This window comes from Pleurodeles waltl, chromosome 7, assembly GCF_031143425.1.
Source record: "Pleurodeles waltl isolate 20211129_DDA chromosome 7, aPleWal1.hap1.20221129, whole genome shotgun sequence".
Classification (NCBI taxonomy): domain Eukaryota; kingdom Metazoa; phylum Chordata; class Amphibia; order Caudata; family Salamandridae; genus Pleurodeles; species Pleurodeles waltl.
The window spans coordinates 1,190,649,874-1,190,673,441 of record NC_090446.1 but is presented as its reverse complement, the minus strand read 5'-3'; the positions used below and the strand labels follow the sequence as shown (position 1 = coordinate 1,190,673,441).

Sequence of the window (23,568 nt, the reverse complement as noted above, 5' to 3'; positions counted from 1 at the left end):
CCATTTACATTATCATTGAACACCATTATGCAGCCTTTTAAATTCAGTAAAGATAATCACTTCCAGTTTGGGCTACAATATAGCTAGCTTTGGCAAGACAGTTTATTTTACATGTCTGTTCCTGAGATAATACTATTGTACCTCTGGCAGAAAACAGAATAATTGATAATCATTTTGAATTGTCTTTCACATTGCTTTGTCCCACTTTATTTGTTCTTTGCCATTGAAAGTCTTGTAAAAAGGAAAATTTTTAAACATGATGTTAATGATGCACACAGAAGAAAGACTTTAGCATAAAGCCTCTCTCTCTCTTGTCTGACTTCTCATGTTGTACAATAATCAATTAGACACCTGTTTGTCAATTGTTTAAGTAGAAACACCAAACTTATTTGCTTGTTCTGTGCATTTCCTTGTTAGAGGTGATGATGAAGCTATACAGAAGAACAATGCCTTGAAAGTTGTTCGTGAGTTGCAGGCCCAGATTGCGGAGCTCCAGGAAGATCTTGAGTCTGAGAAGGCATCGCGTAATAAAGCAGAAAAACAAAAGCGGGATCTGAGTGAGGAGCTTGAGGCTTTGAAAACAGAACTAGAAGACACATTGGATACGACTGCAGCCCAACAGGAACTGAGGTACTCGATTGTTAACTGTTGAGATGAGTTTTTCTCTTAATTCATCAAACGGGTATTGAAATCCCATTGACTTTGAGCTAAGCAAGTACTCCTGTTTCTGAAATTGCAGGGTGTGGTAGGGTTACTTCATGAATACACTGAATATCTTTGTATGGAAACACCATTTTGTAAGAGATGAAACTCTGCAAAATTGTTCTTAAAACATGCCTGCTTAAAGACAACTTCTTCTTTGTATTTTGTGTATTAGTTTAATAAAAATGTATTTAACTGTCCGAAATCCGATGGAATCTTACACATGGGTTTAAAAGCACATAGAGCAATTTAGTGACCAAACCTGTTTACACATTTTAAAGGAAACAGTTTCCATAGACACGCTGCATCACGTACAGAAAAAACAGCAATGAATCTAACGATTTCCAATGCATCTTGCAGCATAGAAGCAAGTGACAAAAGTCAATGCTCAAGTTGTCCTAAAAGGGTGGAAGTATATACCTAGAATTCCACAGCAATAGATGCTCAAAGACCCAGAACAATTAGGTTCACATTACAGAGGTTCTTGATTGTGCTATTAATCCATTTTGAATTTCTCAAATCGGGTAGTATTAAAAGAACAGGTGCTCCTAAAGGTGAGGCAGTTTAGTGCAAGTGAACTGGTGAAAGGTAAGTGTGCATGTGCTCTACAGTATATACAAATGTGACTGGCGACCAATATCCAAAGAGGAAAAAATGACTCTGTAGCAATGGGTGTTGTCCCTAGCTAAAATAGTTTAAAAAAAGCCAGTCCACATTGAATAATTCTGCAAGTTTTGACCTACAGAATTTTTCATAAAATGGTCATCACCAGGACAACAGGGTAAACAGGATGCACCAAAATGCAAAACGCACTGTCCATAGACTGGAGTGTCAAAGGTGGTGAACAATCCACAGCTTTATGTAGTCAGGGTTTGTAACCAGCGGCAGAGGGGCTGAATATACAGCTCCCCTACAGAGGCTGCTGATAAGGCTCCAAGTGAGGTTAACTTCGAGGAAGGATTGCTTACAGAGTTGATCATACAAAGCAAAACAGCACCAGGCGTGTCTCTTAAGACCATTGGTTCCCAACCTGTGGTCTGGGGACACCTGGGGGTCTGCGGAGCCTTCTGGGGGGGGGGGTCCCCAACTGCTTAGAAAAATAAAAAATATTAACAGATTAGGTCCCCAGCGTTAAGTAATGACTTAGCGGGGGTCCCTGGATTCCAATAATGATTCAGTGGGGGTACCCAGGTTTCAGCAATGATAAAGTGAGGGTCCACAGAAGTCAAAAGGTTGGGAACCACTTCTTTAGACCACTCATGCTGGTTCACCACGTTTGCCACTCTGATCTATGGACAGTGTGTTTTCCATTTTGGTGCAGCCTGTTCATCCTGTTGTCCTGATGATGACCCTTTTATGAATAATCCCACAGTTCGAAACATCATTATTTGTTCACTATGGACTGGGCTTTTGTAAAGATTTTGGCTAGGGATGACAACACCCATTGCTAAGGAGTCAGGTGTCCTCTTTAGATATTGTTCGCCAGTCACATTGCTATATATTGTACAGCACTTGCGCACTTCTCTTTCCACGTTCACGTGCACTGTGCCTTCTCACCTTTAGGACCACCTGTTCTTTTAATACTACCCGATATGAGAAATTCAAAATAGGTAGATAGGCGAATCAAGAGTACTTTATGTTAATAAATTGGTGTACTTTAAACCTAATTGTTGTTGGTCTTTGAATCTCTATTACTGTGGAAGTCTAGGTATATACTTCCCCCTTTTAGGACCACTTGAGCCTTGTCTTTTATCTTATCCAGGTGTAGGAAAGTGCCCCTTTTGGCATGCTTACCCCACAATTTTTGCCTGATATTAATGCTGACTTGGCTGAGAGTTTGCTGGGATCCTGCTAACCAGGCCCCAGCACTAGTGTTCTTTCCCAAAAACGGTACAATTTCTCCCACAATTGGCACACCATTGGCACACAGTCAAGTCCCTTGTAAAAGGTACCCATGGTACCAAGGGCCCTGTGAACAGGAAAGGTCCCCAAGTGCTGCAGCATGTATTATGCCACCCCGTAGAACCTCTCACCAAGCACATGGACACTGCCATTGCAGCTTGTGTGTTGGTGTGGAGAAAAAGACAGTCGACATGGCACCCCTCTCAGGGGGCCATGCCTACAAACCACTTCCTGTGTCATAGGTAGTCACCCCTAAAACAGGCATTACAGTCCTAAGATAGGGCGTACTATACCACAGGTGAGGGCATGTCCGGCAGAAAAATAGGAAAAACAAGGAGTGACCACTTCAGCTGGGATCACCCTTAAACTGTCCATATCTGAAGTGACCCCCACCTTGCAGAATCCTCTCTCTTGGTTTGAAGGAGCGAGACCAATAGGGTTAGGCCTGTGTCCCGCTCCACAAAGGGAGTGGACACCTGAAGGGTGTAGTCATCCTCAGGGACAGTACCCATTGGCTCCTGCCCTCTGACCCCTGTAATGCTCCTAAATCCAGGATTTAAGGGCTCCCCTGAACCTAGATTCTCAGATTCCTGGAGACCTCAAGAAGAAAGAAGGACTTCTAAGCTGACCCCAGCAGAGAAGACTGAAAACACCAACGTTATTTGGCCCCAACCCTACCGGCCGGTCTCCATCTTCTGAAGCCCCTGCTACGAAAAAGGCGACTCATCCTACAGAACCAGCATCTTCTTAAAAGCCCCAAGAGTACTGCCTGCAACCCAGAGGACCAAGCTCTCCAGTGGACAGCATCCCTGTCCAGAAAGAAACTCCAGCAAAGGACTGCCCCGGATCCACGAGTCGGGCCCATTCTGCACCCGACCCCCACTGCCCATGTCCAGGTGGCCCACCAGTCCATAGTAGGGTCCCAGGCGATTCTGACCTAGTGTCCACCCTGGATGGACGACTCCTGGCCAACACGATGACTCCTGCAGCCTAAATCCGCAGGACCCCCTCTGACCGCGAGAGAACCAGACGAAGATTCCCGACGCCTCAAGGTGTCCCTCCATTCGCAGCCCCCTTGCCTTGGGGAATCCGACCACCAGTTCAGCAACGTTCAGCATGTGGCCCTCCTCCTTGTTCAGCCTGTGGTTTTCTGAAACTGCCCCCTTGTACCTATCCTGCAGCATCTTTGTGACCCTTGGGCTCCACCTATTGAAAAGCATTGGGAGCCCGACACCAAGTTTGCACCCTGCACCCGGCCGTTCTTGTGCCGCTGAGGGTGTGTGGTTGATGCTGACCTGTGGCCCCCCTTGTGCTCACCTAAACTCCCACAGGTCTGCCTGTTGGAATTGCAGGTACTTACCTGCTGGCAGATCCAATCCCGAGTGCCCCCAGTCTCCATAGGAGCCCATTCTAAATCTTGCATCAACTTTGACCTCTGCAGCCGGACGGCCCCAGATTGCTGGTGGTAGGTGTTTGGGGTTAACTTGAATCCCAACCTGTGGAAATCCTAACCCCCGGAGACCGGAACTGTAAGTCTTGTACTTAGCTCAAAACTGTACGAACTCTCTCCCTCCCCTTCCGTACCCCTCAGAACTGTCTCTGAAAATTGCAACTTTTAAAAAAGATGCTTTGCTATTTTCTTGAAAAACTTTTAACTTGACAAATTGAAATAAAGTGGTGTTGATACATATGCTTGCTACTTACTTGCAAATGTGCTTACCTGCAAACTGAATCTTGTGGTTCTAGAAATAAAGTAACAAAACATATTTTTGCTATATAAAAACAATTGGCCTGGAGTTAGTCATTAAGGGCCTGATTACGACTTTGGCGGAGGTGATTACTCCGTCCCAAATGTGACGGATATCCTGCCCGCAGTACTACAAGTTCGATAGGATATAATGGACTCGTAATTCAACGGGCAGGATATCCGTCACATTTGGGACGGAGTAATCACCTCCGCCAAAGTCGTAATCAGGCCCTAAGTGTTTGCTTCATTCATTGCCTGTGTGGTACAACAAATGCTTGCACTACCCTCTGATAAGCCTGACTGCTCAACCACACTACCATAAAAGAGAGCATTAGTATTATCTACTTTAACCTCTGTTAAGCCTCTGGGGGGGAAATCCTGGAATCTGTGCACACTATGGGCCTCATTACGCCCCGGGACGTCATGAGAACAGCGCAACGAGTGCTTCTGCACCCTACACACTGCAGCATTGCTGCCGGCTCAATTATGAGCTGGCGTCAGTGTTGTAGGCTGTTTCCTACTGGGCCAGCAGGACCCTGCGGGCCACTCCTAATGGGGCCTGCAGGAAGGCAGCTGCACTGGCGGCAACCTGACCCAGCGAGTTTGGCGGACAGCCTTTTTTGTCCGCCATACACATGATGACCCCCTATATTTCATTTTGATATAGTATATACAGAGCCAGCTTCCTACACCGGGTCACTGGGTTGCCCCTTATAACCTTTTAATAATAGAACCAAGTGAAAGCTGACACCCAAGTTAATTTGCTGATTATTATTATGTTTTTTTTTTTTTGGTTAGCTCCCTAAACACAATTGTATTCACTTTGCATGACATTGTGTACCAAAAACGCTTTGTGAAACTAAATAGTGGATTTCAAGCTCTTTCATTGTTTTTTCTTTGACGGGGCGAACATTTTTTTCATGGGAATATGGCTTCAGTCGGACTCTGCTGATTGTATCTGAATTTTCATGGTCATTTTTTCACTTTTTTCTATGTCAGCAAAAGTGTAATCATCAGTCATGCTTCTTTCCCATTCTCTGCCTTTGGGCATCCATTTTGAGGAACCACAAACTACTTCTCTAGCTTTATGAAGTAGAGAGCTTTCCAAATTTGTACTGTGTATGCATGTGTATGTTGTATGTGACAGATTTATCCTTGCTCATATGTTTGCCCTTCTTGGTTCGGCCCTTTTTCCACTGATTGTCTTGAATCAGAAACTGCTTGTCTCATTCAGCGTCTTCCTCTGAGTGTTTAGCCTCTATCTGTTTGTACCTTTAAAGTAACCTTCCATCAAATCGGGTACAGTACCACACCAGCGTTAAGGAAAATCACATTATGCCATTTGCACTGCAAGTCTAGAGTCATGTTCTATGCATGAAACTGAAATATAGATCTTGAATGTATGTGATGTGATTCTACAGCCTTATAAGTTGCAAACCAAGTGTACTAGTTAAATTAGCAGTCTTCTGAAATACTTGATGATATGTAGTTCAGATTTATAAATTTGTTTGAGTGGTGATAGTGTTGTGACAAAATCTTTTGCTAGGGTTATTGGTCATGGCCAAGCACAAGATGTGGAGTTTAGCTTCTGGATTGAGCCAAAGATTTCTTGAACTCTCTGAAATTAAGTTTTAAGAGTACCTCTGGGGTTTGATCTAGCTGCGGTAATCATTGGTCCAGATTTATTATCTTTTCCAGCAAGGTGATTGTATATATTTGAAAATGATTTGTGTGATTCAAGTTTGTAAACAGGTGTTGGGGTTGGATTAGGCATCTATTTTAAACTTTTAAACTGTTCTCTAGGCAAGTGTTAGTTAAAAATATATTTTGTTTACTTTCTCCTATTGATAGCTTAGATTTTCCATTTCTTATTTTGAGCTACTAGGATACTCCTTTCAGCCACCATGTTCCTTCCTTTTTTTTTCTCATTTCTGTTTTCGTAAGTCATCAAATTGTCCATACCATTCCTACGTTTTATTCTGGGTTTTCTGTTCATTTTGTCTGGTACATATAAATCTACAAATACCCTATTTACCCTATTATATTAACATAGAGCCTTATTCTTATGGTTCTTATATCTGATTGCTAAATGAATTTAGTTTGAGATAATCCTTTATTTCGTTGAGTTAAGATAAAATACATTCTAATATATTTTACATTTTCTAGCTTCTTGTATGTTCACATCTTTATTTATAGTAATTACTTTGTCTGTTCTATATATTTATTTTTTTAACTTCCTCTATGCCAGTCTGATAGAATAAAATCTGTTTTAGAATGTTCCTTTAAGTATGGGAGGAGCGCAAGCGCAGCACCTTAAGTTCAAAGCAAAGTTGTTTTCATGGCAGTCCAAAGTTTATCTCCTCCTATATCTTCTTCGCCAGTTTAAAAAATCCATGATTTTCATAATGGACTTTTCAAAATCCCCCAATACTGCTTACGAAGGTGGGTGTTGTGCACATAATTAATCTAAATGGCTTCCTAAATTAAATATTGCATCTTTCTACATCAGCAAGCACATTTACTTGCAGGGTTTGAAGTAGCAGAAGTAAATCATCAAAAGGATAAGATTCTTGTTCCCTTTGTTGTATTTTCTTTTTGGGAACACATATCAAAGAAATTCTAAACTGGTTAGAGTACAGCTAAATAGTGTATCTGATAGAGACTTCTAGCTGCAGATTCCTTACCTTAGAATTTTCCCCAGGCGTCAGACTAGATCCAGAATATTTTTCGCGAGCAGTACCCCTGCATGTCAATAGGTGGCATTGATTGGCTTTGTGTGTGTCGTTGGTGTCATCTGTGCCAGAAATCACATCCACAGCGTATGTAAGCGGCAGTAGTGCAGATTGGGATACAGCTACCCTGTCAATCACTATTAACTGGCCTTTTTCAACTTTTTGTCAACTCTTTTTGGAGGTTTACCTCCTGGTGTAACAAGGATGTCTTTCAAAAAGTCTAGCTTTAAGGCCAGCAGTGCCTGTCATCGACTGATGTCGGTGACAGACCCGCACCTTGGTTGCCTGTGGTGCCTCAAGCAAGACCCAAAGTTGTGCTCCCACTGCCACAGCAGGAATCCCAAGGGTTTTAGGAAGCGATCCCTCAAGCATACGGTGGCATGGTATGCAAGACCGCAAAGCTCGAGGTCCCAGTCAAGAGGAAGGTCCAAAAAGTGGTTGCGGAGTTCAAGGTCTTCATCCCACCACAAGTTGTCGTGTCACTGTGGTCTTGGCACAAAAAGAAGTAGTAGTTAAAGCACTCTTCAACTTCTCTGCGTTGGTCAGCCGAGACGCAGGAGTGTCTGCAGAATAGGCCTTGCTTGGCGGTTGAGCCTGCACCTTGGCCGGCTCCTCACCTCTCTGACTTTCCGGGAGCCGGAGCAACCTCTGCCCAAATAAGACTTTTATGACACCATGTGCCTGATATTTGAGCAGGCTGACTTCTCTAACGCTTCTAGAGGCCCCAAAGAGTTGATTGGGGACCCTTTTGGTTCCTCACCAGTGGCTTCGGCCTCTGCTCCAGTTGGGCCCAAGGGGTCCTTTTCTGTATCCGGACTTGCGTCTGTCGTGCCACCTCAATCTTCCCCGACGCTGGTCCTGAAGCAGACCCTCATGGCGGTGCCACCCCCATTATGGTGCCTGACTCCGGTATGGAGCCGGAGGGATGTCAAATGGTGCTTCCGGCACCGACCTGAGCCGTGCCTTGCAGATCAGGGCCTGAGCCCTATTCCCAGGAGCTAGGAATTGGGGAGGAGTTACTGGGCCCTCAAGAATACTAGCCCTATGAATATCCTATCATGGACTATTGTGAGGACCTGGGTGAAGACAGCGGACTGGATACTTCTCTAGACACTGGTATGCTTTCTTTCTCTACTGTGGCTACGGAGGTGGGAGCTCCTTTTGCGATGGTGGTATGAAGGGCAGCTGATGTCCTTGACCTTTAACTGCCTTCAGTGGTAATCCTCTGCCCCCATTTTATGAAGCCCTCTATGACCTCCTTCTGGGGACTTGGTCCAAACCCAGCATAGGACAGGTGCCGGTTGCCATTGCTCTGCACCAGGAGATCCAACCTTACTCACCGAACACCCTACCCCAGGGAGCTTGGTGGTATAGGCCTCTACGATCCACGTAAATGCTAGTGCATTCTCTACTGCACCCCGGACATGGAATCCAAGAAGCTGGGCCCTTCGGGAATGATGTTTTCTTCCAACAGCCTGGCATTGCAGTCCATGAACATCACATGCCTTTTGGCACGCTATTCGCACGCTCTGTGGGACACAATTGCACAGGTTCTGCCAACGGCTCTGGAGGAGGCCTTGGCCGTTCTCTCTCTCAGGCTGTTGTCGATGGGAGGGATGCAGTAAAGTTCTCCATCCGTTGTGGACTTCACACAGTAGACTCGCTGGACAGAGCGTTTTTTCGATGGTGGCCTTTAAGCGCCATGTCTGGTTGAGCACAACTAGCTTTTTGGGTGATGTACAGTCATCCTTGATGGACATGCCCTTTGATGTCTGTTTGGGGACATGCAGATTCAGCACGGACTTCATTCTTTAAGGACAGTCTGGCTATGGCCAGGTCCTTGGACCTGTCCGTTACCCTCCCGTCAACCCCATTCCACCTTTCGCCCGTTCACCATGCAGCGCATGCTCCGTGCCCCTGCCTGGCCAAGGGCGCAGTATTCATAGACCTTGTGGGTCGGCAGCCATTAGTTGCGTCAGTCCACAACCTCTCCGGGAGACAGTCTCCAAATCCTCCTAATCTGCCTACATACTGTCATGGGCATCCAGGTGGTGGCAAGATTCCCCATCACCTGCCCCACTGGCAGTCCATAACATCGGGCCAGTAGGTTTTGCTGATCATCAGAAGAAACTACTGTATGAAACTGGCCCCTTCTTTGTAGTACCCCCACATTTTGCCTTCTGTCTGATGCTAACTTGACTGTGTGTGTGCTGGGATCCTGCTAACCATGCCTCAGGACTCTACGGACTCCTATGTAAAATTGCGCTGTGTCAACTTTTAAAATTGAAAAGTGTTACTTGTAAACTGCTTTACCTGCAAAATCCAAACAAAGTACGTTTGATATATATGCTTGATACTTACAGCTGTACTTAACTGCAACAAAGATCCTTTGGTTCTGGTAATAAAGTAACAAAATATATTTTTACTGTATAAAAACAATTGGCCTGGAGTTAGTCATTGAGTGTGTGCCTCATTTCTTGACTGTGTGTGTACAACAAATGCATTGTACTATCCTCTGATAAGCCTAACTACTTGACCACACATAAGAGCATTAGTATTATCTACTATAACCTCTGTTAAACCTCTGGACTCTGTACACACCGTACCTCATTTTGGTATAGCATGTACAGAGCCAGCTTCCTACATTGGTGGATCAGCGGTGGGGTCTACGATTTTGCATTTGCTGGACTACTCAGCCAACATCTGGTGAGATGACTAAGTTCCAAAATTGCCTTTAGATTCAATTGATTTTTGAATTGACAATTTTTCTAAATTTTTTAAAAAGTCCTGCTAGGGTCTTGGTTAAGTACCCTTTAGCATTTCCTTTTTAGATATAAAAGTTAGGGGCTAGAAGTAATTTTTAGTCCCTAAAAGAAATCCCCAATCTTAGTAACAAAATGAACAGCTCAGGATGGTTGTGGAGCTCATCCTCACCCTTTACCTCCATCTTGGAATTAGGAAGTTAAAGTCCCTCTGCAGACTGAAACAAATTAAAACAGGTTCCAATCCTACCAAGAATAAGCTCCAGGAGCTCTTGGCAGAGTGTTCAAATGAACACCCTACTGAGGAGGAAGACCTCCCCTCAGATGGGGAAGATGTTAATGATAAGAAGGATGAACTCCCCCCCTCCTAACCTAACTAGGGAGGACAGGGTCCCAGTGCCCCTGACTGCAAGTTTAGTACTCACAGGTTCTGGGTCTCCCACAGGGGAGTCTCGTTCCTCTGGGAACATTGAGGGCACCCTCAATGAAGAGAACCTCATTTTAGCAAGGATGGCCAAAAGCTTAGCACTGAAGAGCTCATGGCTATCGAAAGGGAGAGATCAGAAATGGGCTTAGCACCCATTAATGGTGACAGCAATTTAGTGTTTAGGGACAGAGAGCACTCGGATACCCCTATAGTCCCCAAAGGGATTATCCTCAAGTATGAGGAAGGTGTTGACAAGAGGTTCACAGCCTTGAAAAGGGGTTGTGGAACTGGAAGGCTGAAAGTCTCACTTGGGAGCTGTCCTTTGTGAACTGTTTACTGCTAAGTGTAGAGATAGGCTCCTCACACTCAGTGGTGTAGATGCTGAATCCTATAATGACATGAAGGCTACCCTGATTGGGGGCTTTGGATTCACCACTGAGGAGTATAGAATTAGGTTCAGGGGGCTCACAAAACCTCGAGCCAGTCCTGGGTTGATTTTGTAGACTTATCAGTGAAAACACTATTTGGTTGGATAACTGGCAGTGGAGCGCATGACTATGATGGGCTTTATAATTTGTTTATGATAGAACATCTTTTAAGTAACTGCTTCAATGACAAGTTGCATCAATATCTGGTAGACCTAGGTCCAATTTCTCCCCACAAATTGGGAAAGAAGGCAGACCATTGGGTCAAGACTAGGGTGACTAAGACTTCTACAGGGGGACACCAAAAGAAAGGGATCACAAAGCCTCCCCAGGGGAAGCGTGTTGAGACACCTAAGGACAAAAACTGAGTCTTCAAAAGGGCCCCAAAAACCTGCACAGGAGGGTGGGCCCGAGCCTCTTCACAGTCCACAAGAGGGTACAAGGGTAAAAACTTTGATCCCAAAAAGCCCTGTCGTCTCACCTGTTAACAGCATGGCCACTAACTGGAGACATGACCTTTCCCAATAAGAATCCCCCTAAACACTGCTCCAGTTAGTACTGATATAGCCATTCTCCAGGTGGGATCAGCAGTGTGCCTGGAGCAAATCAGTCTGAGTGGGGTGGATACAGCCACACTTGCTGCCTGGCCGCCTAACATGCAAAAATATAGGCAGCAGCTCTTAATCAATGGGACAATAGTAGAAACACTGAGGGATACAGGTGCCAGTGTCACCATAGTGACAGTGAAACTGTTTCCCCCAGGACAGTATTTGGGTAGACAAACTTATCCAATCACCAATTCTGACACTGTAACTAAGGTCCATCCTATGGCTATAGTGACTTTAAAGCGGGGAGGGGTTACTAGTCTGAAACAGGTGGTGGTCTCTTCTGCAGTCCCAGGGGAATGCTTGCTAGGGAATGATTTGGAGTCCTCAGCTTGGGCTGAGATAGAGCTCAAGACCCACACAGCCATGCTGGGAATCCCTGAACTGGTCTTGAAAATAAGAGCACAAAGCAGAACATGGTGAAAAAGAAGTGCTGGAGCCTGGAATAATGGTCCAACCTTCCAAGAGAAAAATCAGGAGGACTCTGTAACCAGCCTCTGAACAGTACAAGAAACAAGACCTCTTGTCCCCTGAGGGAACTGAGCCCATGGAGCTAGAGCCTTACCAGGTAGAGCTCTTGGGCCCAGGGGGACCCTCAAGGGAACAGCTGTGCTATGGACAGAAGACTTGCCCCACTCTTGAAGGTCTGAAGCAGCAAGCTGCTGCACAGGAAAAGGGAGCTGTCAGTGGCTCCCACAGGGTCTGTTGGGAAGTTGGACTCCTTTACACTGAGGCCAGAGACCCCAAACCTGGTACAGCCAGGAAAGTGGGAGTGCCTCAGCAGTTTAGAGAGTTTATCCTTACCTTGGCCCATGACATCTCCCTAGCTGGGCATTTGGGACAAACCAAAACATGGAGTAGGCTTGTCAGTCATTTCTGTTGGTCCAATATGTGCCAGAAGGTGAAGGAGTTTTGTAGTTCCTCTTTCACCTGTCAAGCCAGTAGCAAGACAGGTGGCCACGCAAAGACCACATTTATTCCACCTCCTGTGGTGGGGGTTGCCTTTGAAAGGGTTGATGTGGACATTGTGGGTCCACTTGAGCCACCCACAGCCTCAGCGAACCAGTACATACTGGTAGCAGTGAATCATGCTACCAGATACCCTGAAGCAATTCTCCTTAGGTTTACTATAGCTCCTGCAGTACCCAAGGTCCTGATTGGTATATTTACCTGAGTGGGTTTTCCTAAGGAGGTGGTGTCTGACAGAGGTACAAACTTCATGTCAGCTTAGCTGAAACACATGTGGAATGAGTGTGGGTTGACTTACAAATTCACCACACCATAATCCACAAACCAACTGACTTGTTGAAAGGTTCAACAAGACATTGAAGGCCATGATCATGGGGCTCCATGAAAAACTCAAAAGGAGATGGTATGTCCTCCTGCCATGCCTGCTGTTCGCTTACAGAGAGGTGCCACAGAAGGGAGTAGGGCCGTGGGCGTCTGGTGCACAGGGGTCAGGACTCAGACATCCAGAGTGAGGTAGGAGTCCTTGGTTGTAGGTTTTCTTAGACACAGCCGCTTTCCTCTGGAGTTCTTGGTCCTTTTGGGTGCAGGGCAGTCCTCTGGAGTTGGGCAGAGGTCGCTGGTCCTGCTGGATACGTCACTGGTCTTTTGCAGGATCTTTAAAGCCGGAGACGGGCCGGTAGGGCTGCGGTCAAAGCAGTTGTCTTCCTTCTTCTCTGCTAAGCTAAGCAGTACTTCTTCTTGTAGCTCACTAGGAGTCTGGTGACCTGGGTTCAGGGAGGCCCTTAAATCCTAGATTTAGGTGCGTTTTAGGGGTCAGAAGGCAGTAGCCAATGGCCACTGTCCCTGAGGGTGGCTACACCCTCCTTGTGCCCACTCCCTTTGGGGAGGGGGGCACAAACCTAATCTTATTGTTCCCTGTCCTAAAAACCAAGATGGAGGATTCTGCAGGAAGGGGGTTACCTCCACTCTGAACACCTTAGGGGTGGTCCTGGCTGGGGTGGTCACTCCTCTCTGTTTACCCTAACTTTCCTGCCGGATGTGCTGCCAAAAGTGGGGCTTTGTCCAAGGGGAGGGCAGCTCCACTAGCTGGAGTACCCTGGGGCACTGTAATCTGAGGCTTCGGCCTTTGAGGCTCACTGCCAAGCGTTACAGTTCCTGTAGGGTGGAGGTGTGAAGCACTAATGCTCTCTTTTGTGGTAGTGTGGTCAAGCAGTTAGGCTTATCAGAGGGTAGTGCAAAGCATTTGTTGCACACCACAGACAAAAGAAGAAGCAAACTCTCAATGACAACTCCAGACCAATGGTTTCTATATAGCAAACATATCTTTTCTTAATTTATTTCTAGAACCCCAAGATTCAAGTTGCAGGTAAGTACATCAATATATATGTATTTCACATATGAATCAATATTACTTTGTTTGGAATCGGTAAATTGTACAGTTTAAGAATAAATGGCAATCTGTTTTAAAAGTTGACAGTGCAATTTTCAGAAACAGTTCCTGGGGGGAAGAAAAGCTATTACAACTTACAGGTAAGTACTTGACTTACAGATCCAGTGGGTGGGTAACCATGCCAGCACGGGCACTTTACTACACTCAGTTACACAAACATAGTCCCTGCTAGACTGACCAAGGTCTGGGAAGGGTTCTCAGCCTAGGGATAAATCTTGATCACCCCTCAAACCTTCAGTCGTTTGCTCTCCTGTGTTATCTACCTGCATATTACCCGTAACGTATACATGACTCTTCCTCTCCTCCCACTCCCACCCTTTGTGTTTTGTGCACTATGCAGATGATTATTTGAAATGTTTGGAGATGGGAGAGAGAGATGTGAGATAGATCAGAATGTTGTTGTATTAAAGCTTCCATACTCTATTGGCTCTATCTCATCTACTGTCTTTTCCAGGGTTTGACTCGCGTATATTTGTCCATATGGCCAAATTCTTCCTCCATGCAGTGTTTCTAACCCCCAGGGTTTGATAGCCTGTCCTTTGGTCAAATTATGTTTCCATTATATGCACTGGTGAGTTGCCCATACCTTCTAGGTGATGCCTCTCTCGTTCCCAGACCCTGGTGGTTGTCTCTAGGTCTAGTGGAGACTTAGATTTGGCCCAGAGACATTTACTCCCCTACAGTTCAGTCTGCCTGGTCCCCATTCCATGGACTCTTCTGCTTCTCACCAGTTCTATGCTCACTCATCTCCTTTTCCCTTCTCTCTCTCTCTCTCTCTCTCTCTCTCTCTTTCACACACTTTGTTTTGCCTGGTTTCTGGTGTAATTTTGACTGAAAGTGCACTAGGTTCCTTCTAACTAGATCCCTAGTGCCAGATCTCTTTCCTCTAAGTCCCTAGTAAACGGTACCCCTGGTACCTAGGGCCTGGGGTACTAAAGGGAGTGTGTAGGAAAATACCCTCTTTTTGGCATGGTTACAGCTACTTTTTGCCTGCTGTCAGTGTGTTTTGACTGAGATCCTGCTAACCAGGACCCCAGTGAATGTGCTGCCTCCCTTTAAATTTGGTTGCTTAGGACTTAGCACTCCCCATAATTGTCATACTGGTGCCCCCATACAAGTCCCTAGTACATGGTACCTAGGTACCCAGGACATTGGGGCACCAGGGGTTCCCCATATGCTGCAGCATGTATTATGCCAGAGGGCAGGGTGTAAGTACCTGTGTGTGAGGGCACCCCTGCATGATCAGAGGTGCCCCTATGAACTCCAGCTCCATTTGCCTGGACTTCATGAGTGCGGGGAAGCCATTTTATTGGTGTACTGGACACAAGTCACTACCTGTGTCAAACTACATAATGGTAACTCTGAACCTGATCTGGTATCAAATATGTCAGAATCATACCCCAATACTGTTGCCACTGTTGGTTGTATGTTTCCATGCACTCTGGGGGCACCTTAGAGGACCCCCAGCATTGCTCCTACCAGTTTTCTGGGGGTTTCCGGGCAGCCAGTGCTGCTGCCGCACCACAGACTTGTTTCTGCCCTCCTGCTGTTTAGCCCGTTCAAGCAGAGGAAGACAGAACAAAAGATTTCCTTTGGGAGAGGGAGGCTACACCATCTCCCTTTGGAGCCTCCCTAAGCCACTGGAATGCTTGAAGGACACTGCCTACACTTCACTAAGAGGGATTACCTGGCCCCTGTATACGGTGATAACACCATAGGTGCTCACCACACACCAGGCCAGCTTCCTACAGGGTCCCTAAGGGCTGCAGCACGAATTGTGGAACACTAAGGGACCTTTCACCAAGTACATGATGGGCTGCTATTGCAGGCTGCATGTCTTGGTGCAGACAAGAATGAAAACCACAACATAGCGCACAACCTGGCTGCTATGTCCCTAACACCTCGTGCAAAATATGTAAGTCACCCCTCTAGCAGGCCTTACAGCCCTAAGGCAGGGTGTATTATATTACATAAGGGCATATTTACATAAGCAGATATGCCTCTATGTCTGTCGATCCTCAGACATAGTAAGTGACCAGGGAAGCCATTTTAAGTGCATTTGCTGGACACTGGTCACTACGAGTTTCCCATCTACATGATGGCTTTTCTTAACATAGGGATGTTTGGTATCAAACATCTCAGATTAATAAACCATTTCTGATGTCAGGGAGGGATTTATTAATAACTGCACACAGATGGCACCTTAGATGTGTCCCCTGAAAACGTACCAGCTATTGGTGTGTTTACTGACTGGTCCTGACCAGTTCCGCCACCCTAGCCAATATCTGACCCCAACCAAGGTGCGAGCCAGCACTCTCGAGGGACAGAGTCAGAAGCCTGCACTGGGTGAGGGTGTTAGCACCTCACCCAGGCAGGGTGGACATTTCAGGACGTGAAGCTTCAAAGGTCTGGCCGCCTTTGTAATGCGACCAAGGTCTCCAGATGGCAGAGATGGCCCACTCCCTGTCCTAACCGCACTTTTGCAGCAGAACAGGTGGGGAAATTAGACTAGGTTAGCCCACTTCATGCTAGTCTGGCCCCTACGATGGACGAGCTGAAGTGGACACCACTTTTTAAATTCCTCCGTATTTCTTTGGAAGTAATTAGGCCACATGAATAAGGGTTATGCCCAATTCCCAGTGGAAGTGGTCATAGAAAGTGCGTACTCATCCTAAAAGTGGGCAGCTCATTGGCTACCACTTGGCACTCCCTGTAATGCCCCTAAATTGAGTATTTAGGTGGCACTCCTGTACCCTAGAACTCAGATCCCTGCTGACCTTAAGAAAAAGGACCCTCCATAGATGAAAACGGCAAGAGCTGAAGTTCTGTGAGTGTCTCGGCACCAACCCTCCCAGCCTGCCTGGTGAGAAAGGCACCTCGTCCTCCAGCTGATGGACCTTCCAAAAGCCCAGGAAGATTGCCAGCATTCACCCCAGCACCAGGAACTCCATTGGAGCAGCAGAGCTGCTCATCTGCATCCGTGCAGGCACCCCGGAACCGCTGAAGAGAACTCTGGACCACCAAAACCACAGCTGACGGCACCACTGCACCAAGCCTTTTTGCTCCTTGTTGAAGAGAGCAACTGTGCCAACCGCATGCCCAGCCCATCCAGCAGCAAAGTCCATTGTGGGTTTCCCCACTGCGACCTTCACACAGATGGCTGCAGCCTCTTTGTGCAGGACCCTCTCTTCCGCCACTGGTGACAGTAACCCTTACGGTCCACTGCACCCAGACACCCAGGACCAGGAAAAGGAGGACCACTGGTGTCACTGCATCCGCCAGGCTCATGAGACTTGAACCCACTTGTTGATCTGCCTGCAGCCTGTTCTGTAGGTCCCCACCCCGCAACCACCACCGGTGACGGAAACCCGTCGGTCTAAGAACCCTCTGCACCCGGACGCCCCACACCAAGGAGAGGAGGATCACTGGCGGCCCTACATCCCTGAGCTGTCCATGACCTGAGCCCAACTTGGTGGTTTACCCGAACAGAACCGCCAGTCCTAGCCTGCAGCCTCTTTCCACTAGGACCAATCTTCTGTGTGTCTTATTTATTCCCTCTGAGTATAACAAAAGCTTAGCACTACCCTCTGATAATCAACCTAACTGCTCGCCAAAACTACCACAAAAATAGAGAATTAGTCCTATCTACTTTTGCCTCTGCAAACCAACTGGGGATCCACTGGACTCTGTTTGGTGCACTTCCTTTTAGTGCACCATATATAGAGCAGCTTCCTACAGGGTCTCACATGATCAACATCTATTGGAGCACCTGGATCTTACCACAACGCCTCCCTTCTAGCGAGCCAACAGAGCTCTTCTTTACCCAGCGCCAAAATGGCACAGCCACTCCAGAGGACCTTGAATGGTGTATCTCTCAATATTAATAACCTGACACATTACGTTAAACAAAAGAAAATTCTCACTTTTCTTGGCCCGAGTAAACCTGATGTAGCCCTCTTGCAGGAGACCCATCTTTCTGCATTAGAAAACACCAAATTACAGAGACACTGGGTGGGCTAGGTCATACATGCCTGTACCCTACCTCAACTGCAGAGCTAATTGGGAGCTGTGCACTCCCCTGGGAAACGGGAAGTCGCTTTCCTCATTCATAAATGCCTTCTAAACAAACTGCTCTATACTTGGATGGACATCGCAGGCTGTTATGTGTTTATACATTTTTTTATACAAAGGACATATTTGATCGTGGGTCTGTATAAGCTACAGTGCAGGCCAAGAATGCTTTCTTTTCTCAACTCAGTAGGCTTCTTATCTCCTTTAGTTTTACTCGGGTGGTGATTGAAGGGGACTGGAATGTGACACTGGATCCTACCTTGATCGTTTTGATAAATCTGACATTCCCCACAATTGAAACAGACATGTGATGTCGACCTGGTGAACAGCCATACCCTGCAAGAGCCCTGGAAACGGTTGCACCCTCAGACGAGGAACTACACTTTCACCTCCTGCTAACACAGCATCTGCCCCCAAATTATTTTCTCTTCACTTCTCTTTTGCTTCAACAATTGACTGATGCATCCATAATTCCCTGCTGGGTTGCGGACCATGGCCTCAGACTTACGTCTTAACCTGGGGCTGCGACCACTGTATGTGCTGTCCATATTCCTAGCAGCACTCATTTGAGTCTCATTGGAGCACCATATTTTACAGACCTCTGGCGATCTTGCCACATACTACACTTCAAGACCATCTCTTACCTTGCTCTCTAATCCCATCATCCACCCTTTCCAATATACCTGGAGGGAAAGGGTGGGGGGAGGGGAATATTATGATAAACGTCAAAAACAGAGTGCACTCCAAAGCATCACTGTGGTGCAGTGCAGCCATTACAATCGGGGGGCATCCGCTGGTCTTTATAGAAAACACATGGCATTTACTATATTGTCGAACTACTCTCTATTGGCTGCTTTATACCATTTATCGATCTTTGCCGGGAGTATGGCTTCCCTAGCTCCCCATATTGGTGATATATTCAACATCCCACACTGATATTCTAGTGAATGAACAAATTGACCTACCTATATCACCCATCACTCATATCTGCATGTGGATGGACTCTGGTGGGGTCATAATTGGTCTATACACTACACTAATTTGATTACTGCTTTTCCGGTGCCACTGCAGAATCACTACTTGTAGGAAGCTTGCTTGGTGTGTGGTGGGGTACCTAAGCAACAGGTCAGCACTGCAGCCCTGGAGCCGGGAGCAGCGTTCCTGATGGATGCAGAAGATGTCCCACGCTGGAGTGAAGAGTGTGGTGTCTATGCAGGAATTCCATCAACAATCGTTGGCAGAGGCAAACTCGCAGTTAGTGGAAACGTGGTGCTGCTGGGGACCAGCAAGGCACAGGAGAACACAAACCAGAAGGGGTAGTCACTGGGGGCCCTCCGCGACAGAGGACCCACAGAAGTGGAGGCAGCACCCACAGGAGTCCCACAGGGCGGGGACACAGAAGTCGTAGGAGCCCACGCAGCACTACGTGAAGGGCTCCCACGCCACAGGAGAACCACACAGAGTTGACTTATAGTGACCTAGTGCAGTGACCTGTAGTAAAAATGGGTGCATACACCCGTTTCACGCAGACTGCAACGGCAGGCCAGCAGAACCCTTTGCATGGGCTCCCTATGGGTGGCAGACTAACTGTTGCAGCCCATAGGGATCCCTTGGTACTCCAATGCCCTGGGTACCTAGTGTAGGAAAGTGCCACTGTTGGCATGGTTACCCCGCCACTTTTTGCCTTATGTTGATGCCAACTTTGATTGAAAGTGTGCTGGGACCCTGCTAACTAGGCCCTTGCACCAGTGTTCTTTCCCTGAAGCTGTACCTTTGTTTCCACAATTGGCACAGCCCTGGCACATAGTTAATTCCCTTGTAAAAGGTACCCTTGGTACCAAGGGCCTTGTGGCCTGGGAAGGTCTCTACGGGCTGTAGCATGTATTATGCTACCCTGGGGGACTCCTCAATCAGCCTATGCACACTGCCTTGTAGCTTGTGTGTGCCAGTGGGGAGAAAAAACAAAGTCGACATGGCATCCTTCTCGGGTGCCATGCCCACAAACCACTACCTGTGGTGTAGGCAAGTCACCCCTCTAGCAGGCCTTACAGCCCTAAGGCAGGGTGCACTATACCACAGGTGAGTGCATAGCTGCATGACCAATATGCTCCTACAGTGTAAGTACATTTTTAAGCATTGTAAGTGCAGTGTAGCCATATTAAGTATATGGCCTGGGAGTTTGTCATTACGAACTACACAGCACCATAATGGCTTCACTGAATACTGGGAAGTATGGTATTAAACTTCTCAGAATAATAAACCCAGATTTAGTGAAACATGCACAGAGAGGGCGTCTTAGAGATGCCCCCTGTGTGTAAACCCAACTGCTAGTGTAGGACTGTGCCAGCCTGCCACTTTCAGACGAGTTTCTGACAACATGGGGTGAGTGCCTTTGTGCACTCTGATCAAAAACAAAGCCTGTCCTTGGTGGAGGTGCTTCACACCTTCCCCTGCAGGAACTGCAACACTGGCGGTGAGCCTCAAAGGCTCAACCCTCTTGTTACAGTGCCCCAGGGCACTCCAGGTAGTGGAGATGCCCGACCCCAGACAAAGCCCCACTTTTGGCGGGACGTCTGGCGGAACAATTAGGGAAAACAGGGAGGAGTGACCACCCCAGCCAGGACCACCCTTAAGGTGTCCACAGATGAGGTGACCCCCTCCCTGCAGTATCCTCCATCTTGTTTTGGAGGACAGGGACCAGTAGGAATAGGAATGTGCCACCCTCCCTAAAGGGAGTGGGCACAAGGAGGGTGTAGCCACCCTCAGGGACAGTAGCCATTGGCTACTGCCCTCTGACCCCTAACAAGCACCTAAATCTAGGAATGAAGGGCCTCCCTGAACCCAGCTCACCAGATTCCTGGCGACCTATAAAGAGAAGGACTGCTAAGCTGAAAACCCCAGCAAAGAAGAAGGAAGACGACAACTGCTTTGCCCCAGCCCTACCGGCCTGTCTCCTGCTTCAAAGAACCTACAAGAAGAACAGCAACGCATCCAGCAGACCCTGCGACCTCTGACAACTCCAGAAGACTGCCCTGCACCTCAAAGGACCAAAAACTCCTGAGTACAGCGGCCCTGTCCAAAAGAAACTTTCAACCAAGGACTCCCACCTCACTCCGGATGCGCGAGTCCTGACCCTTGTGCACCGGACTCCCACAGCCTGTGTTCAGGTTGTCCACCCAGCAAGAAAAGGTCCCCAGGCGATTGTGAGCAAGAACCCATCCTGGGTTGACCCCTCCAAACCCCCACGACGCCGCCTGCAGAGAGAATCCAGAGGACCCCCTTTGAAGATATCTGACGACTAAATGACGCACTGCACCTGCAGCCCCCAGACCTTGGAGAATCTGATCCCCGGTGCAGCATCAACCAGCAGGCGGTCCTCTTACCTGTCCGACCCTTTGTGTTCCCAAGACCCCCTCCCCCCCCCCCCTCTATTATTGCCTCTGTCAAGCCTCTGAGGAACCTCTGGACTCTGTGCAAGCTATATATCATTTTGATATAGTACATACAGAGCCAGCTTCCTACACTTAGGTACCATATACTAGGGATTTACATGGGGGGGACCAGTATGTCAATTGTGGGAAGAAAAAGTTACAGCTATCAAGTTAGAAGGGAGCGAGCGTAATCACTGGGTCCCTGGTTAGCAGGATCCCAGTGAACACAGTCAAACACACTGACAACAGGCAGAAAATGGAGGTAACCATGCCTAGAAAGAGGGCACTTTACTACACATACTCCTCCCCTCCCCCCTCCCAAAAACAAAGGACAAGAAGGCTAACCTTGCCCAGATGAGTTTTAGTTGTCTAAATTGAAATAGTTGGAGAGTCCATCTGCAGGTCTATGTTCCACTGTATAGTCCATTCCCTGTAGGGATATGGACCACCTCAACAATTTGGGGTGTTCTCCTTTCACCTGTTTGTGCCATAGAAGGGGCTTGTAGTCTGTTTGAACAATGAAGTGAGTGCCAAACAGGTATGGCCTCAGCTTCTTCAAGGCCCAGACCACAGCAAAGGCCTCCTTTTTTATAGCTGACCAACGCCTCTCTCTGGGGGCCGACCTTCTGCTTATGAAAGCAACTGGTTGAACGTGGCCCTCAGCGTTAAGTTGTGAAAGAACTGTTCCAACCTCTACCTCTGAAACATCAGTCTAAACTATGAATTTCTTGGAGTAGTCGGGGCTTTTTAAGATGGGTGCAGAGCACATGGCCTGTTTGAGGTCCTCAAAAGCTTTTTGCCAGCTAACTTCCATAAAACGTTTTTAGGCATCCTTTTAGATGTGAGGTAATTAGGGGGGTCTACAATGGAGCCATCATTCTTAATAAACCTCCTGTAGTACCCACTGAGACCTAAGGCTCTTATCTGGGTCTGTGTAGTTGGGGGTAGTCCAATCCAAATAGTTTGGATCTTTCCCTGCAGTGGTTTAATCTGGCCTCCACCTAACAGGTGGCACAGATACACAACCTTCCCTTGCCCTACCAGGCATTTGGAGGCCTTGATAGTGAGGCCTGCTTTTTGCAGAGCCTCCAAAACATTCCAGAGGTAGACCAGGTGGTCATACCAGGTGGAGCTAAAGACAGCTAAATCATCTAGATAAGCTGCACTATAGGCTTCCAAACCTTGGAGGACTGTATTCACCAGCCTCTGCAAAGTGGCGGGTGCATTCTTCAAACCATAGAGCATCACTGTGAAGTGAAAATGCCCTCCAATAGTTGAGAATGCAGTTTTTGCTTTGGCATCCTCTGATAACTTGATCTGCCAATAGCCTGCAGTTCGATCAAGGGTGCTAAGATACTTGGTAGATGCCAGTGTATCTATGCGCTCATCTGCCCTAGGAATAGGGTGAGCATCAGTTGTTGTGACAGTGTTGAGCCTTCTGTAATCAACCCAGAATCTCATCTCCCTTTTACCATTTTGGGAGTGAGGTTTTGGAACCAGCACCACAGGGCTAGCCCAGGTGCTGTCGGAGTGCTCAGTGACTCCTATGTCTAGCATCATTTGCACCTCTGCTTTGATGCAGTCTGACATGGTCAGGTTGCCTGTAAATTTTACTTTTGATAGGCAAACTGTCCCCTGTATCAATGGTTTGTTCACACAATGTTGTCTGACTACGTGTCAGAGAAAACATTTAGTTCTGAGAACTGCCCTGGGAGGTTCCTGCAGTCTTCTTTCTGAGACTCAGAAAGACAGTCTGCTAGGACAACCCCATACACTGATCCATCAGCTGCAGGGGTGGAGAAGAGGTCAGGGAGATGGTCACTATTCTTCCTTTCCCTCATCAGTGGCCATGAGCAGGGTCATGTCGGCCCTGTCATAGTAGGGCTTAAGGCGGTTTACATGAAGCACCCTGAGGGGGCTTCTGAGAGTGCCAAGGTCTACCATGTAGGCGACCTCACCCTTCCTTTCCACTATAGTGTGGGGTCCACTCCACTTGTCTTGGAGTGCCCTGGGAGCCACAGGCTCCAGGACCCACACTGTCTATCCCGGCTGATACACAGTTAGGACAGCCTTCTGGTCATGCCACTTCTTCCGCAGTTCTTGGCTGGCCTGAAGGTTTTTAGTGGCCTTTTTCAGGGACTCAGCCATCCTGGATCTGAGGCCACGTATATAATCCACAAAGTCTTGTTTAGGGGGCTTGATAGCCCTTCCTTAAAAGAGCCAGTGGATCCCTAACAGGGTGTCGAAACAGAAGTTCCAAGGGGCTGTAGCACACTACCACCCTGTAGGCAAAAAGGAGGCATGGAAGTAGGACATTTAATCTCCTGAGTTTTTCAGAGAGTCCT

The 23,568-nt window shown here is 47.3% G+C and overlaps 1 protein-coding gene across 4 annotated transcripts in view; it reads left to right on the top strand.

Annotated features, from left to right (window-relative positions):
- Positions 1-23,568, top strand: part of MYH10 (myosin heavy chain 10) — a 955,741-nt gene that overhangs the window by 670,674 nt on the left and 261,499 nt on the right. For all 4 annotated transcript variants that reach the window (XM_069200300.1, XM_069200299.1, XM_069200302.1 and 1 more), the window contains exon 28: positions 418-630. In XM_069200300.1, coding sequence (XP_069056401.1) covers positions 418-630 — 213 coding nt within the window. The remainder of the gene's footprint in view (positions 1-417; positions 631-23,568) is intronic.